Here is a 15,347-nt window from a genome sequence, read left to right on the forward strand (position 1 = left end):
TATAGATGAAATCTCCCCAGGGGAAGATGGTGTGACCTTAGCTCAGTGAGGCTTCAGTAATTAGGATCTCTGCTCACACAGACACTTTTCTGACTGCCCCTTTTCTCTAAATGTCAGGGAGGTAGCTACAGAACACTTGTACTCAGTGTTTTAGCTTCATGTAAAACCTGTAGGGAAACATGATGTTTTGATGCCACCAGGGATGTTCAGTTATTGTTTTAGTGTGAACCCAGAATTGGCGACAATTGTTCCCCCATGTTTACGTCCGAGAGGTGTGTGGGAGCCTGGCTGGGAGGAGGTGAACTCACAGCCGCAGAAAGGCACCGATTTGCTGTCTGAGAGGTCGCTGCAGTGCTGCAGAGCTTGGCATTGATTGCTAAATAAATTTACTCCTAAATCTTTTTCATCCCCCAGACAGAGACCTTGGTGATACGGCACCCACGGATGTTAGGATCCTCTTATATGAAAGCAGATTTTATTGAGATGATTTTAATTCATAGAGGAGTAATCAAGCCTTTGAGTTATACCTGAAGTATCTATCAAAGTGCAGATAAGTATTGTGTTTGGCAGTTATGTTTTGAATGGTTACAGTTCGTCCTGTCACTTGATTCGATCACCCTGTCATGAGTGTAACGCTTCTTTCAGATGTGTTTGCTGAATTGTTGTGCTGGGAGTTAACCCCAGGGTCCAGGTTAAACTCCACTCTGGGCTTGTTCAGTCTGGCCTCCCAGTCGTTTACCCTTGTTCAGCTGGTGTGGCAGTTTCAGGTCAGGAGTTCTATGTAAATACTGAATTTTAAAACGAGTGTCTGAAGCCTTTTACATCAGTTTTGTTCATCCCCAGGCAGTGTGGATTTTGTAAAGATGTGTCTAACAGCTCTACCATGGCTAAAAAAGTAGTTGAAACCTTGAATATTGTTTTATCTAAATAATATATATAAATATTACTAGCAGTGTTGGGTTTGAAGGTGTTCTTTTACTGACGGAGCACTGCGCCCTTTTGTTTCACGTTTCCCAGTGCTCAGAAAGCTGACCCTGGACATGGGCTGATGTAACTCTAGCTCGGCAGGTACAGGTGTCACTGATGTGTAGGTGCCCGCCTGAGCACCAGCCTGCCCGGAGTTGTGCTCCTATGGGGAAAAAGGGTCTGTGTGGGCTCACAACACTCTTCCCATGATGAATGTGCTCGCAGCCATTGCTGTAGGTCATTCCCATATCTAAATTTAACTTTTCTAGGCCAACAAAATGAATTTCTTTAACCTCTGGATCACAATTTTTGAGGGACTGAAAACCTTGGTTCAATGTCATTTTTTTTCAAGCTGCTTTCCATTTTAGTTCTTTTTGGGGAGTGTGTAGTCTAGTTTCCTTTATCTTTTCAGGCGTCTGTCCTGGGTGTTAGAGCAGACAATAGTGTGTGGTTAAGATGTATACAGTAGCTTTTATCATCAGTGATTTTGTTTGTGTCCTGTTTTTGTAAGCTTTGTACTGTGAGAAACCACCTCTCTAATCCAAGGTAAACTGAATATTAGTGTCGTAGCTTTTTACTGTACAGGAGACATTGAGACATTATCTACTGAATTTTGGCTGTGGTGTCAACAAAGGCCGGTATTTGTTTTGTCCCCTGGTATGTTGCCATCAGTTGTGTCAACTTTTATTTAAGCCGTGATTGATGAGGATCTGGAAAAATGACAACAAATTAATCTTTCTGACAGATTATCCTTTGTCCTTGCTGCCTGGCTCTCATTGCTGGGGGATTCATATATTTAGCGAATTGGGAAGAGAAAGCATTGCATGTACTGTAGGTGGATTTCCTGCAGAGCTTGGTGCATCGAGGGACAGTGCAGCAGATGGTCCTGGCCCTTGGAGTATTTGTACGTCTTTGTGTAAAATCCAAATTTAAGAGTGCTTCTTGTTTTCTTCGGTTTTCATGCAAACTATCTGTTTGGCTGCAAAGCTTTAGTAGGGCAGGCAAATCAAGTCCCGTTGAATCTATTTAAAAGGCTTGCATTAACAAAACCTAAAAAATAGCAATGAAATGCTGAAGAAGACCATTACAAGACTGCTGTGATGTTCTTCCAAGGAGCGTGAAACTGAGGTCCTGACTTCTTGGTGATTAAAGATCATCGGAGTAGTGGTGTTACCCCTGGTGTCCTGGCTAGCTTCCACTCTGCACCTGCACAGCCTGGCCCCTTAGTGCACCTGGTGGTCCAGTTTCTCACTCCTCTGCCTGTTCTGTTGTCACCCAGGTGGAGCTGCTATTCACTGGAGAACACAAAACATTTGCAGAACATGGAAAAGGCGTTAGTTGGACCAGTAGGGGTACTCACTCTGCAGTTCGTGTGGGTCCTAATGCCCCAGTGTAGCGATTGGGACACTATACTGTAAATAGGTGCTGTCCTTCTGATGAGACGTAAAATCGAGGTCCTGACTCTACCAGTGGCCAAAATGGCCAGGACACCTTCATCACTCTGCTCTCCTCCCCACTGATCACTGGTGTGTGGGGAGTGTACTGGCACACTCTGGCTGCCATCGCATCTTCCAGGTGGGGCTGTACACTGTAGATGGAGGGGATCTCCATTACCTGTAAAGCACTTTGAGAGGAGTGTCCAGAAAAGTGCTATATAAGTGTAAGCAATTATTGTTATATTTCTATTTACACATTTTTCAAAGGCTAGGAATGAGGAATGAATTGACACTTTCTCTGACTCCCTAAAGCAGGAAAGAACTGTTTCTTTGGTCAAGATCATGTCCAGTAATGAATAGGAACGATTTTGAATTAATACTTAATGTGTCAAAGTTTATCACCATCATAGACAGTTTATGAGAGATAGTGTAATACAGTATTGTTTTGCGTAATCGGAGTAAGGTACCAGGGATGAGGACCTGTAAGGTCAGCCACAATGTGCTGAAGGAGAAATGGCAAAACCCAGAAAATGCAAGCATAAGGTCAAGGTATGACCATTCCAAAGGCTGACTGCCTGGAATCTGTATTAAAATTTGCTGTCAAGCTTCTACACAGAATCGTGAGGTGCAGTTACAGTGGATGTTACACTACTGTCTAACACATTTGAAAGATAATGTTCTGAGACTGTTACACCACGCCCCTGGAGGGCTCGTCATTCCACCTCGCATTCCAGCATGGTTTCCAATTAGCCCATTTACTCCAGCCTATTTAATGCTGCTTCAGACTCTCACCTGTGCTCAGTATGACGTTTTCCTGGCTAGAGCTACCCCGGTCTTCCTGCGATTAGTTACGTCTTGGTTTGTGGCTTCCTGACCCTGGTTTGTTCTATGTCTCCTGGTTTTGTTTTGCTACTTTGATTATCGTTCTGGCTTCAACTCTCAGCTTCCTCACGGCTCACAGCTCTGCTTCTGATTCTGTACTTTTGCACCGGTTTGTTTTTTCCTTCGGCTTTTGGACCTTGGCCTGTTTAATATACTACGCCTCTGGAGTCCGTCCTGATTTTTCTGCATAGGGTCGTCATTAATCTTCCGTATCAGAGACTTTCACTTTGTTTTGAAGTGTATGAGGTGGAATTCATTACTCAATCTCTGACATCTTCAATTCCCTCATTTAGTATCACTACCTTATAAAATCATTGAATAGTTCAGATATCTTGTGTGTTGCAGAGGATTTTCTGAACAAAGCTTTTTTATTAAGCAGAATTCTCTTTTATACTGTTGTCAAATAATGTTTTCCTTATGGGAAGGGTGAAAATGAATTCATTAAACCATCAGGTCAAAGTGTATCAATGGTTTACAAGTTTGCTGTTGTACAGTAGTCTTCACAACTTGTTGTAATTCTTATTTTATAACAAAAGGGTTACTGGTTTGTTTTTTATACTAAAGATGAGGCCGCAAAGTGTTTTTGTGATGGGCATTCTTGACATCCACAGTGCATCACGACTAACAGGCATTGAAGAAAACATGAGCTTTGACATGAGGAATGGACTAGTCGGTCCTCTGAATTTCAGCTTGTTTTGTAGAAGCAGAATTCACACTAAAAGGAAGAAAGATTTTCATTTTTGTCGACTCATTGTGTGATATCGTCCATTATTCACCAGATCTTCATGGTTTTTAAGGTCTGTGCTCTTGGTTCATTCTACATTACTTGTCAGAGCCTACATGTCCTCATTCCCGAGACAGAAATGTAAACTGTCAAGACTGGTTTGAGAGTGTGCACTTTATTGACCTTTGAACTGGATCAATAAAACACCCTCACTGAGGCAAAAACATCTCTGGCTGCAGAAGGCCTTCCGGTGAACTGGGGGGAGGCGTGCTGGTTAGTTCTGCAGGCTGGTCTGCGCTGGTCTGCTGATGGAGACGATTTTGCCAGGCTGGTGTGGTTGGAGAGTTGCTGGGGGAGCGCCCATACCCTGCGCTCTGACTGCAGTGGGACACGTGGTGCGGGGCGGCTGTGGCCGTCTTGTCTGTTGCCAGACTGCGTGAAGGAGTCCCGACTAGTTGGACCGAAGACAGATGCTCACCCTGGTTTTGGGGGCTGTTGACCTTCCTCTGCTTTCATGTCGCTCTTCTGTTTCTCTGCTCCACTTGTGCCACGCACCCGTGAGGTGCCGTCTTTTTTTAATTTGCCTTTATTCTTTTGTTCGACTGATCTTTTTATTTATGCCTGCATTCTCTCGCCTCCTCCCCTCCCTCCTGCCTCCCCCCCCGCCTCTGCCGAACCCGACACGCTTTTCCTCTCCAGCTGGGTTTGTGAAGTCGCCCATGTCTGAGACTAAGCTCACGGGAGACACCTTTGAGCTGTACTGCGACGTGGTGGGCAGCCCCACGCCCGAGATCCAGTGGTGGTATGCCGAAGTCAACCGCGCCGATTCCTTCAAGCAGCTGTGGGACGGCGCCCGCAGGCGCCGGGTCTCCATCAACACGGCGTACGGCGCCAACGGGGTGAGTGTGCTCCGCGTCACCCGCCTCGTCCTGGAGGACTCGGGGACCTACGAGTGCCGGGCGAGCAACGACCCGCGCCGCAACGACCTGCGCCAAAACCCGGCCATCACCTGGATCCGCGCGCAGGCCACCATTTCCGTGCTGCAGAGTGAGTTCTCAATCCCCGCGGTCGATGTCCTGTAGAGACCCCCTCTGATATCCTGGTTCCCCTCCCACCCCGCCGTTCAGAACCAAAGAAATAAAACAAAACGCCAACCAGCCTTCATTCTGATTTAATTTTTGGATGTATTTATTTCCTTTTTATTGTCTGGTTACCTTAACTCCCTGCAGCCTTATACCATTTTGAATAACACCGACGTGTTCTCCTTCCCAAGCAGATCCCAGTATCCCAGTAACAAGTGGGAAATCCCTCCGTCTCCTCTTCCCAACCTCTCGGATAACCACAAACCCAGAAACCTCCCCTGCCCCTCCAGCTGCTCCCCTCCCCCTCACACCCTGGTCTGTGTCCTGAGTGTCCCGTCGCTCCTGTGTGGCTCCTGTTCCTCGTGTAGCCATCGTCTGTGCTCACTCTTTCGAACCTCATTCCTTTACTCCTTCACCTTATTTTCTGTTCTCTTTGTTGAAGTTGAGTGGGTTGTTTTATTTACTTCAAAGCCCGGTGTGTTCCATCCTGTCAGCGGTGCTGCGCTCCACAGTGCTTTGAAGTCGGCAGCGATCCTTTGTAAAGGACGTGCCGGGGGGAGATTCTGCCAGGACTTGAGGGGACTTAAGAAGAAGACACAAGGAAAGAGACCACCTGCTTTAATTTGGGTCTGTGTTTCAGGTGGCACGTGAAAGACCTGAGCTCTCTCGGCACTCTCTGCATTTCTATGCATCTCTCTTGCAGTTCAGGTGTATTTGAAAAAAAATATTGACCTTGGTGGGTCTTGACTGTGTCTGTTCATTTCTAGATTGGAGTGGGCTTGGCAGTTTCTTTCAAGACTGGACATTGAATTACCTTGTGCCTTCTTTAAAACTGACTTGCAAGACAGGAGACCAGTAATGACATTATATTGGTTACAATGTGTATGGATGCTTGTCCTCATAATGAAGATGAAATTAGCCCTTTCTCAGGCACATGACTGCTTCACATGCACAGCTTGAGAAGAGCAGCTAGACTGGCACTGACAATGGGCGCCTGATAGTGAAACCATGTGCCGGCTGTACGCCAGTGTTGCACCACCAGTAGATCTGTGTGTGGAGCCTGTCAGGAAACATGGTTCCTCGTTGCCACAGGCTTGTGGCTGATACCTCATCTGCTGGGGTGCAAAGCTGAGGTGGGCTAAAAGAATATGGTGACAATAACATGCTAGCTGAGAAACTGTAACCTCACACATCTGTTTATAATGACATTATACTCTTAAAATTTTCAGAAAAATGTGACTGAGTATATACACCATAAAATCTCAATTAGTTCACAGATTAACTGTTTTGAAGTGCCCAGAGCCTCTGAGGGGTTAAGAGAAATTGAGAGCTTGTTGTATTGTCCTCACTAGCAAGATGTCTGTTAAACCCCAGCAGTTTGCAAAACAAAGTGACTGGTCCTGCACAGCAGCTTTGTAACAAAGTACCTCGATAATCTAAAATAAAGCTTAAAACTGAGCGCTCATGCTGAATGCATTCATTATTTAGGCAGTGCTCACAATTAAATGCTTTCAGGTCGTTATTGAATTATAAATGTGGTGGCACAAGGTTTGTCCGAGCCTCTAGCAACAAAAGGAGGTGACTCAGTCTGACCAGAACTGAAGCCGTGTCGAAAGCTGCACTCTGCCAGGGCTTTGGAAAGCAACCCAATGGAATGTGTACCAATGAGGTCTCCTCATGTCTGTAGCTTTCACACCCATTCTAGGCCCCAGAGCCACTGCTGGCTTCTTATTTCACTCCTCGGCTGTTAATGACTTGGAAACGGCTCAGCCAGTTGATCAAGCTCAATTAAGACACTCGGAGAACTGAAGTGGAAACCAGACTCTCATGTGATTCTCCCACTCTCATGCAGGCCACTCAGTGAGTCGAGATTTTTTTTGCAGTTTCTTCCCATATCTTTTCCAATCGAGGGTTTATAGCAAACTAGGAAACCTGTTGGACTCTGGATCTCTTTGTGCTCTAAGGGCTCAGAAAAAATAAGGGTTTATTGCAAGTGAGGAATATCTGAGATTTTATGGCGCACATAAATATCAAAATAGTCTCAGATCTCTGCACAAATGGTATATCAATGTAACCGTAATTATATTCTGTCATTACTGAATGTCAATGTGCTCATTTTATATACATGTGATTCACATAAGCACATGTATATAACAGGCTATACATGGCAATGCTGTATCAGTGCATTCAGGTGGATGTATAGTTTGTTCTGTTGTCATGTATATTTGGTGGACTGTTGTTGTGTCAGTAGATTTGTCGATGGTGTGTTAGTTTGTGGTTGTGTGTGAAATGTAGTGTAGACTGCTTCCGACACCTGATCCAGCCGAGCTGAGCAGTGTTTCTTCCCCCTTTGTGATGCAGCAGAAGGTGCAGTCAAGCATGCGTTCGGAGAATCTGTTTACATGCACCTGTATCATCATTAGAGTGCACTGACCACAGGGCAGAAAAAAACGGACAGCTAACATAACATATGCACCCTCTTACATTTTAATGTTTTTGTTTTATAGTACAACTATTCAAATAAAACTGTGGCCACATGCACTTCAAAGAACAATATATACTGTTTTCGTCTTAGAGCTGTGACTACAACATGATAAAATGGCACTGGGTAACACAGCAACCTATAAATAAAGTTACAGATGTAATTATTTGCACTCTGTATCAGCACAAAATATGCATTGATTGGTTTAGAGAGATAAATATTTCTTTTAGATTTAGGTATTGATCCCAGTATTTGGTGGTAAATATTCTATTGAAGATTCTACTTTAACAGGTATCATAACTCTAACTGTCTGAAAGGAACTCTTTCATATACATAGAAAAAGCTGTGGAAAAGCATGTTTCTGGTGAAAGGACTCGAGTCCCCTGAAGTGAAATTGTAGAAAGTAGAAATGTTGCACCATAAGGAGCTGAGAGATCAACTGCACTTTTTAAAGTGTGATGCCTTTTGGGTGCCATCTGGGACAGTGAGCGAGCACAACATTTCTGACAGTGAGTCCGACCGAGGCGAACTGGGGTTAATGTCTCTACAGAATGGAATTCAACATGATGCGCTGCTGCCTAAAATAAGAAAGGCAGAGCACAGCCATTTCTTTGTTTCCTGAGCAGTAGTCGGTTGGTGTCTGTGTGCTTCGTTTCAGGGTGCTTTTTCTCCAAGGTGGGACGGATGAAATCTGGTTGCATTTTGAGTGGTGTTCAACACTCACTCTTTCGTGTGCCTTCATACAGTATATGAAGAAAAATAATAAGTTGATCTCTGTACTGATGTGTCATTGAGTCATTGATATTTGTACTCTTGTCTTCATGAGCTGCAATTAATAGCTAATAAATTATTTTCCTATGCATAATTTCTAAAAGCTTTCTTACTGAAAGACACAAAGGTAAGTATACATTTGATGCAAGGCTACACACAAAGCTGTATGAGGCTAGATACCCACTTCTGTGAACATCCAGTAACGTGTTACAGTTTTAGTAACCACTTGTGGCTCTATTATTACAAAACAGAGATGATACATGTTTAGCTTAAAGGACTGAGGAAGGAAAACCGAAGCCAGAATATAAAGAATCCATGAGTGACTTTTTTCACTCCTTGGTAAAACATCACAAGAGTTTCCAACAGGTTGCATCACTGCTTCACAGGGCTTCTGCTTGCCTGTGGCACCAGACATCCACAGGTGCCCCATTAATCCCTTCCTTGGCATAGATACGACCAGCTTTTTCTTCTGCTTCTGCTTCTGCAGGATCTCAACAAATAGCTTGTCAAAGAAATGTTTTCCTGTGGTTTGTAGTAAGCCAGAGTGCCTTTGAGCTGCAATATGTGCATTTGTGTACGTATGTGCAGACGTACTGTATGTGTTTTTTCATTTCAAGGTTCAATTGTAAACAAGTAATGCTGTTTTACCTGAAAAACATAGGTGCCAAAATTATTGGGTGCCAATAATTGTTTCTTTTATTCTGGGGAAAATAATTTATAATGTAATAGTTTTTTGTCTTGGTTGATTTAATTGAATCATTAATTGAGGATAATTAATTCCTTATGTTGGAAATATATTTCAGTGCTTAATGAACTCAGTATTTGTTTTATACTTCTTTTCTTCTTCATATTTATCAAGGGGTGGTAATACTTGTCCACCGTATGTGTGCATGCTAATGTGAATGTGTGTGTTTGTGTATGTACATGTGTGTGCACATGTGTACAGTATGTGGCCATTTGTGTGTGTAAGTGTGTGCATATGTTTGTGTTTATGTGGGCATTTGTATGTGTATGCATGTGTAGGTATGTTTGCATATGTTCATTTGCATGTGTATTGGCGTGTATGTATGTGTTTGTGTGTACATGTGCATGTGTGTGCACATGTGTGTATGTGTGTGTACAGTACGTGTATATTTGTACATTTTTGCACATGTATGTGTCAATGTTTGCATGTGTGCATTTGTATGTGTGTGTGTATGCGCCTTTGTGCTTTTGTGTGTATACGTGTGTGTTTGCATGTGTGCGTTTGTGTAGATATGCATGCATATGTGTGCATGTCTATGCATTTGTATATGTGTGTGTGTTTGTGGTAATTTTGGCATGTGTGTGCATTTGTGTGTATGTGCGTATGTACAGTATGTGTATGTATGTTTGCATGTGTGCATTTGTATGTGTATACATGTATATTTGTGTGTTTGCATGCGTGTGTGTGTATACATACATGCATGTGTGTGCACTCTGTCTTTGTGCATTGGTGTAAATGTGTGTGTATGTATATATGCCTGTGTATGAGTGCATGTATATGTGCATGTGTGGATGCGCATGTAGATGTTCGTATGTACATGTGTATGTGCGCATTTGTGTATATGCGCATGTATATACAGTGCCTTGCGAAAGTATTCGGCCCCCTTGAACTTTTCAACCTTTTGCCACATTTCAGGCTTCAAACATAAAGATATAAATTTTTTATTTTATGTGAAGAATCACCAACAAGTGGGACACAATTGTGAAGTGGAACGACATCTATTGGATTTTTGAAACTTTTTTAACTAATAAAAAAATGAAAAGTGGGGCGTGCAAAATTATTCGGCCCCTTTACTTTCAGTGCAGCAAACTCACTCCAGAAGTTCAGCGAGGATCTCTGAATGATCCAATGTTGTCCTAAATGACTGATGGTGATAAATAGAATCCACCTGTGTGTAATCAAGTCTCTGTATAAATGCACCTGCTCTGTGATAGTCTCAAGGTTCTGTTGAAAGCGCAGAGAGCATCATGAAGACCAAGGAACACACCAGGCAGGTCCGTAATACTGTTGTGGAGAAGTTTAAAGCCGGATTTGGATACAAAAAGATTTCCCAAGCTTCAAACATCCCAAGGAGCACTGTGCAAGCGATCATCTTGAAATGGAAGGAGTATCAGACCACTGCAAATCTACCAAGACCTGGCCGTCCCTCTAAACTTTCAGCTCAGACAAGGAGAAGACTGATCAGAGATGCAGCCAAGAGGCCCATGATCACTCTGGATGAACTGCAGAGAACTACAGCTGAGGTGGGAGAGTCTGTCCATAGGACAACAATCAGTCTTACACTGCACAAATCTGGCCTTTATGGAAGAGTGGCAAGAAGAAAGCCATTTCTCAAAGATGTCCATAAAAAGTCTCGTCTAAAGTTTGCCACAAGCCACCTGGGAGACACCCCAAACATGTGGAAGAAGGTGCTCTGGTCAGATGAAACCAAAATCGAACTTTTTGGCCACAATGCAAAACGATATGTTTTGCGTAAAAGCAACACAGCTCATCACCCTCAACACACCATCCCCACTGTCAAACATGGTGGTGGCAGCATCATGGTTTGGGCCTGCTTTTCTTCAGCAGGGACAGGGAAGATGGTTAAAATTGAGGGGAAGATGGATGCAGCCAAATACAGGACCATTCTGGATGAAAACCTGTTGGAGTCTGCAAAAGACCTGAAACTGGGACGGAGATTTATCTTCCAACAAGACAATGATCCCAAACATACAGCAAAATCTACAAAGGAATGGTTCACAAATAAACGTATCCAGGTGTTTGAATGGCCAAGTCAAAGTCCAGACCTGAATCCAATCGAGAATCTGTGGAAAGAGCTGAAAACTGCTGTTCACAAACGCTCTCCATCCAACCTCACTGAGCTCGAGCTGTTTTGCAAGGAAGAATGGGCAAGAATTTCAGTCTCTCGATGTGCAAAACTGATAGAGACATACCCCAAGCGACTTGCAGCTGTAATCACAGCAAAAGGTGGCTCTACAAAGTATTAACGCAAGGGGGCCGAATAATTTTGCACGCCCCACTTTTCATTTTTTTTATTAGTTAAAAAAGTTTCAAAAATCCAATAGATTTCGTTCCACTTCACAATTGTGTCCCACTTGTTGGTGATTCTTCACATAAAATAAAAAATTTATATCTTTATGTTTGAAGCCTGAAATGTGGCAAAAGGTTGAAAAGTTCAAGGGGGCCGAATACTTTCGCAAGGCACTGTATGCATCTGTGTGTTTGTGTGTATGTGCCTGCGTGTCTACATGTATGTGTGTGTATGTATGTTTGCGTGTGCATTTGTGTGTGCATATGTATGTGCATGTGTGTGAGTGCATTTCTGTGAATATGTACGGGTGTGTGTTTGTGTATATGTGCGTATACGTGAGTGTGTGTGTCTGTGCATGTGTTTATACATACATGTGTGTGTATACACGCATGTATATGTGCGCATGTGTATACATGCGTGTGTGTGTATACATGCATGTATATGTGCGCATGTGCATACAGTATGTGTATAGGTCCGCTTGTGCGTGTGTGTCTGTGTGTGTGCGCTCTGTCTTGTCTCTGTGTCTTGGCTGCAGGGGGGTAGCTGCGTTGTGTGTGGGTGTGCTGCCGCAGTGAGCAGGGCTGGGTATTTGTGTCTCATCCTGTGGGCCACTGGGCGAACTGCACTGCAGGGGAAAGTGCTGTGAATGCTAATTGAATTCCTGAGCTCCTCCCACTCAAGAGGTTTTCCTTTATCCCAGCCCCCGTGCTGACGAGCAGGCCCAGTGTATCAGTGTAATACCCCTGCCAGTGGCCAGACCCAGCAGTGGAGGAGAGAACCACATCCGATCAGCTCACTGTTACAAGTGGCAGCTAACCTCTGTTCCGAAATTATACTGGCCACCGCTGTACCCTATAGGATTTCTGAGGGCCCTAATTCTCCTTCTGTTTCAAAGCTAAAAGCAAGAAGGCAGGAAAGAGCTAGTGTTTGTTGGTAAGAGAGAGAAAAATGTATTTTGGAACCAAGTAAATCTCAGCAAGTGAAATGTTTAAAGACACAAATCAGCTGAGAGCAATGCTGTAGCACTGCGTCAGAGACGCAGAGACAGGGCTAATGGATTGAACTGGCTGAACCTGCTCTGCAGCCATTGGTTGTTTCTCAGGAACTGCAGCTGGAGCTGGAGTGGAAGTGTGTGTATAAATGTGCTTTAGTGCCAAACAAGCCCAGCCCACCAGGGGGATTCTATAGGCCTCCCAGACTGTGTTTCCTGGAAGGCCAAGGAGGCAGTGAGGTTAATACAGGATTTAAAAATATAGAATGGGACTGAGCAAATGCACTAATTTAGACAGTGTTGTCTATGATCTTGCTAAATCCTTTGTATTAAGAATGGATATTTTAAATTGGGTTAGCAGCAGCCTTGTTAGAATTCTAGCTCCTTGTGTATCCAGCACAGACAGTCTCCTCACACCCCGGCACAGCTGCGCAGACCGTCTTCTCACACCCCGGCACACCTGCGCAGACCGTCTCCTCACACCCCGGCACAGCTGCGCAGACCGTCTCCTCACACCCCAGCACACCTGCGCAGACTGTCTCCTCACACCCCAGCACACCTGCGCAGACTGTCTCCTCACACCCCAGCACAGCTGCGCAGTCTCCTCACACCCCGGCACACCTGCGCAGACAGTCTCCTCACACCCCGGCACAGCTGCGCAGACCGTCTCCTCACACCCCGGCACACCTGCGCAAACAGTCTCCTCACACCCTGGCACAGCTGCGCAGACCGTCTCCTCACACCCCAGCACACCTGCGCAGACCGTCTCCTCACACCCCGGCACACCTGCGCAGACCGTCTCCTCACACCCCAGCACAGCTGCCCAGACTGTCTCCTCACACTCCGGCACAGCTGCGCAGACAGTCTCCTCACACTCCGGCACAGCTGCGCAGACCGTCTCCTCACACTTGTCACCATCAACTGTTGTAATTAGTTCCTAAATCATTATAGTAGTATGCAGAACACTTGCTCTTGCAAGTCACGTCAACGAGTGTAGTTTTTATTTAATCAAAACCTTATGATCTTATGATTACTTGCTTAAAGTTTGAAGAGCTTAACAGTCAAATCAGTGTGATTCTGGAAATGGCTCCCACAAAATTCAATTCACGTTTTTTTGGTAAAATATTTCACTGTTTTGGCCCATCCTCTCGAAGTGTGAAAATGTATGAGGAACAGTGGCAGTTTTGGATTTTCAATTTTCTCTTAACTGAACAACAACCGTGTGTTTAGAGTGCAGGCGCGTTTTCAGAACGTCAGGAAACTGAATAGCCACCATGTACCTGTTTATTACTGGAAAGAGAATAAAATAGCAAAGGATATTAAAACTTTTGCAGGAGGGGAAATTACCGCCATTTGTCTCTTTGTACTCCTTTGAATTCCTTGTATCCACTGATGGTGCACTGTTAAGAATATGTATTCTGTGACTTTAATGTCAGAAAAACAATTGTTGCCACGTAGTGGTACTGTAAGACTGTGTTTCTCTATAATCACAAGCTTTGGACCCCCAGCCAGGGGTGCAGAGGAGTGTCGGATGGTTGCTTGGACATTCTGATGAAAAGCTCACTTCTGTGTGTAGTTTGCTTTGGCTTCCTTCATTGTGCAGACTAAGGGATGGGTTTAACCAGGTATTATATTAAAACTTCTGCATATCTTGTGAAATGTTCTTTCATAATTTCAGAAGGATAAATATTGAATTTCAAGATTCAAGGTTTCCCTTTTATAGTCAGAATCTTTTCTCTGTCTGATTTTAAACATGATGCTCTATTGCTTATTTCACTCACTTTCTTCATCTGAGGCGGGCACCCTCTCAGTATTACACACTGAGAGAATGTCTCCAGTTATACGTCAGTCTGGCTTATGGGATGTATCACATGACTGAGGTGAGTAAAAAAGCAGTGTCTAAAGTTTTCTAGAAATGTTTCCGTTTATTTGTTTTTATTCCCTGTCCTGGCTGAGACGCCCGTCCCATCGACGACTGTTTGGCCAGTATGCAGAGCCCCTTAGGGAAATCGTCAGTAACCTGATGACCATGTTTTGTTGGACATTGACATCTAAACTGCGCTGGAGTCTTTTATTCGTAGGGCCTATTGCCAAAAGTTTTGCTTGAGGACTCAGGCAGTTACTAGGTTTCCTTTCATGTATGAGACAAAACACACAAATCTTCAGTGAATCAGACGTTCTCCAGTGGCTTAATACTTCCTCACCAAAGGCTTGTTTTCGGTGGCTGAGATTAACGGAGTCTAATGCTCACTTCCTGCTTTTGCTAGCCTGCCAGCTCTGAATGTGAAAGGTCAGTGAGGATCTGCCCACACTTGACCACCTAGTACCCCTGACTGCTGCCTGACCCAGTCTAGCTTGTACCGTGGCCTCGGTCCTGAGCGTCTGATCACGTCTCGTAGACACGCTTGGCTACTCATGCACCGTCTTAAGTGTCTTTCTCTGATAACTCTTCGTGTTTAATTTCCTGTGCCTTAGCAGGTTTTGAAGGCCAACTCAAAGAACATTTGACATATTCCCCCATTCCTTACTTTGTGTAGTGACAGCAGCTCAATCCAGGGATTAAGCCTTAATCAGTTAATCAGTGTGGACACCCGAAACCGTTTCAGTCTCAATTTACTTAGAGCTTGATTTGCCATATAAACAAGAACATCGTGGCATGTGGACACCTGATGTTGTTCATGTTTCTGTGCCATGCTTTCAGAAAGCTTTTCCAAACCAGTTTGTCTTTCATCGTGTTAAAGAAGTGGATTTGGCCATTGGCAGTGAGGCCTTTCAAACTCCACAGATTTGTGTTCCTGGCGAACACTCAAGGTCATAACCTCCCTCCGGAAAATTCCCTAAACCAAACTTTGGTTTCCAGGACAACAAAATCTCGCTGGTGTTTGAAAGCTACAGGTAAGTTCAGAGTGCAGCTGCTGAAATCATTGTCTGCACCGATTTGGCCCGACTGCAAGCTG

At 44.2% G+C, this 15,347-nt stretch overlaps 1 protein-coding gene across 2 annotated transcripts in view; it reads left to right on the forward strand.

Moving 5' to 3' along the window:
- The window catches only part of nptna (neuroplastin a), a 61,170-nt gene that overhangs the window by 24,834 nt on the left and 20,989 nt on the right, over positions 1 to 15,347 (forward strand). The window contains exon 2 of one of the 2 annotated variants that reach the window (XM_006629010.3): positions 4,708 to 5,055. The exons of the other annotated variant lie outside the window; for it this stretch is intronic. Within the exon in view, the coding sequence (XP_006629073.1) occupies positions 4,708 to 5,055 (348 nt within the window). The remainder of the gene's footprint in view (positions 1 to 4,707; positions 5,056 to 15,347) is intronic. 2 annotated transcript variants of the gene reach the window in all.

The sequence above is a fragment of the Lepisosteus oculatus genome, chromosome 5, assembly GCF_040954835.1.
Source record: "Lepisosteus oculatus isolate fLepOcu1 chromosome 5, fLepOcu1.hap2, whole genome shotgun sequence".
NCBI classification, from domain to species: Eukaryota; Metazoa; Chordata; class Actinopteri; order Semionotiformes; family Lepisosteidae; genus Lepisosteus; species Lepisosteus oculatus.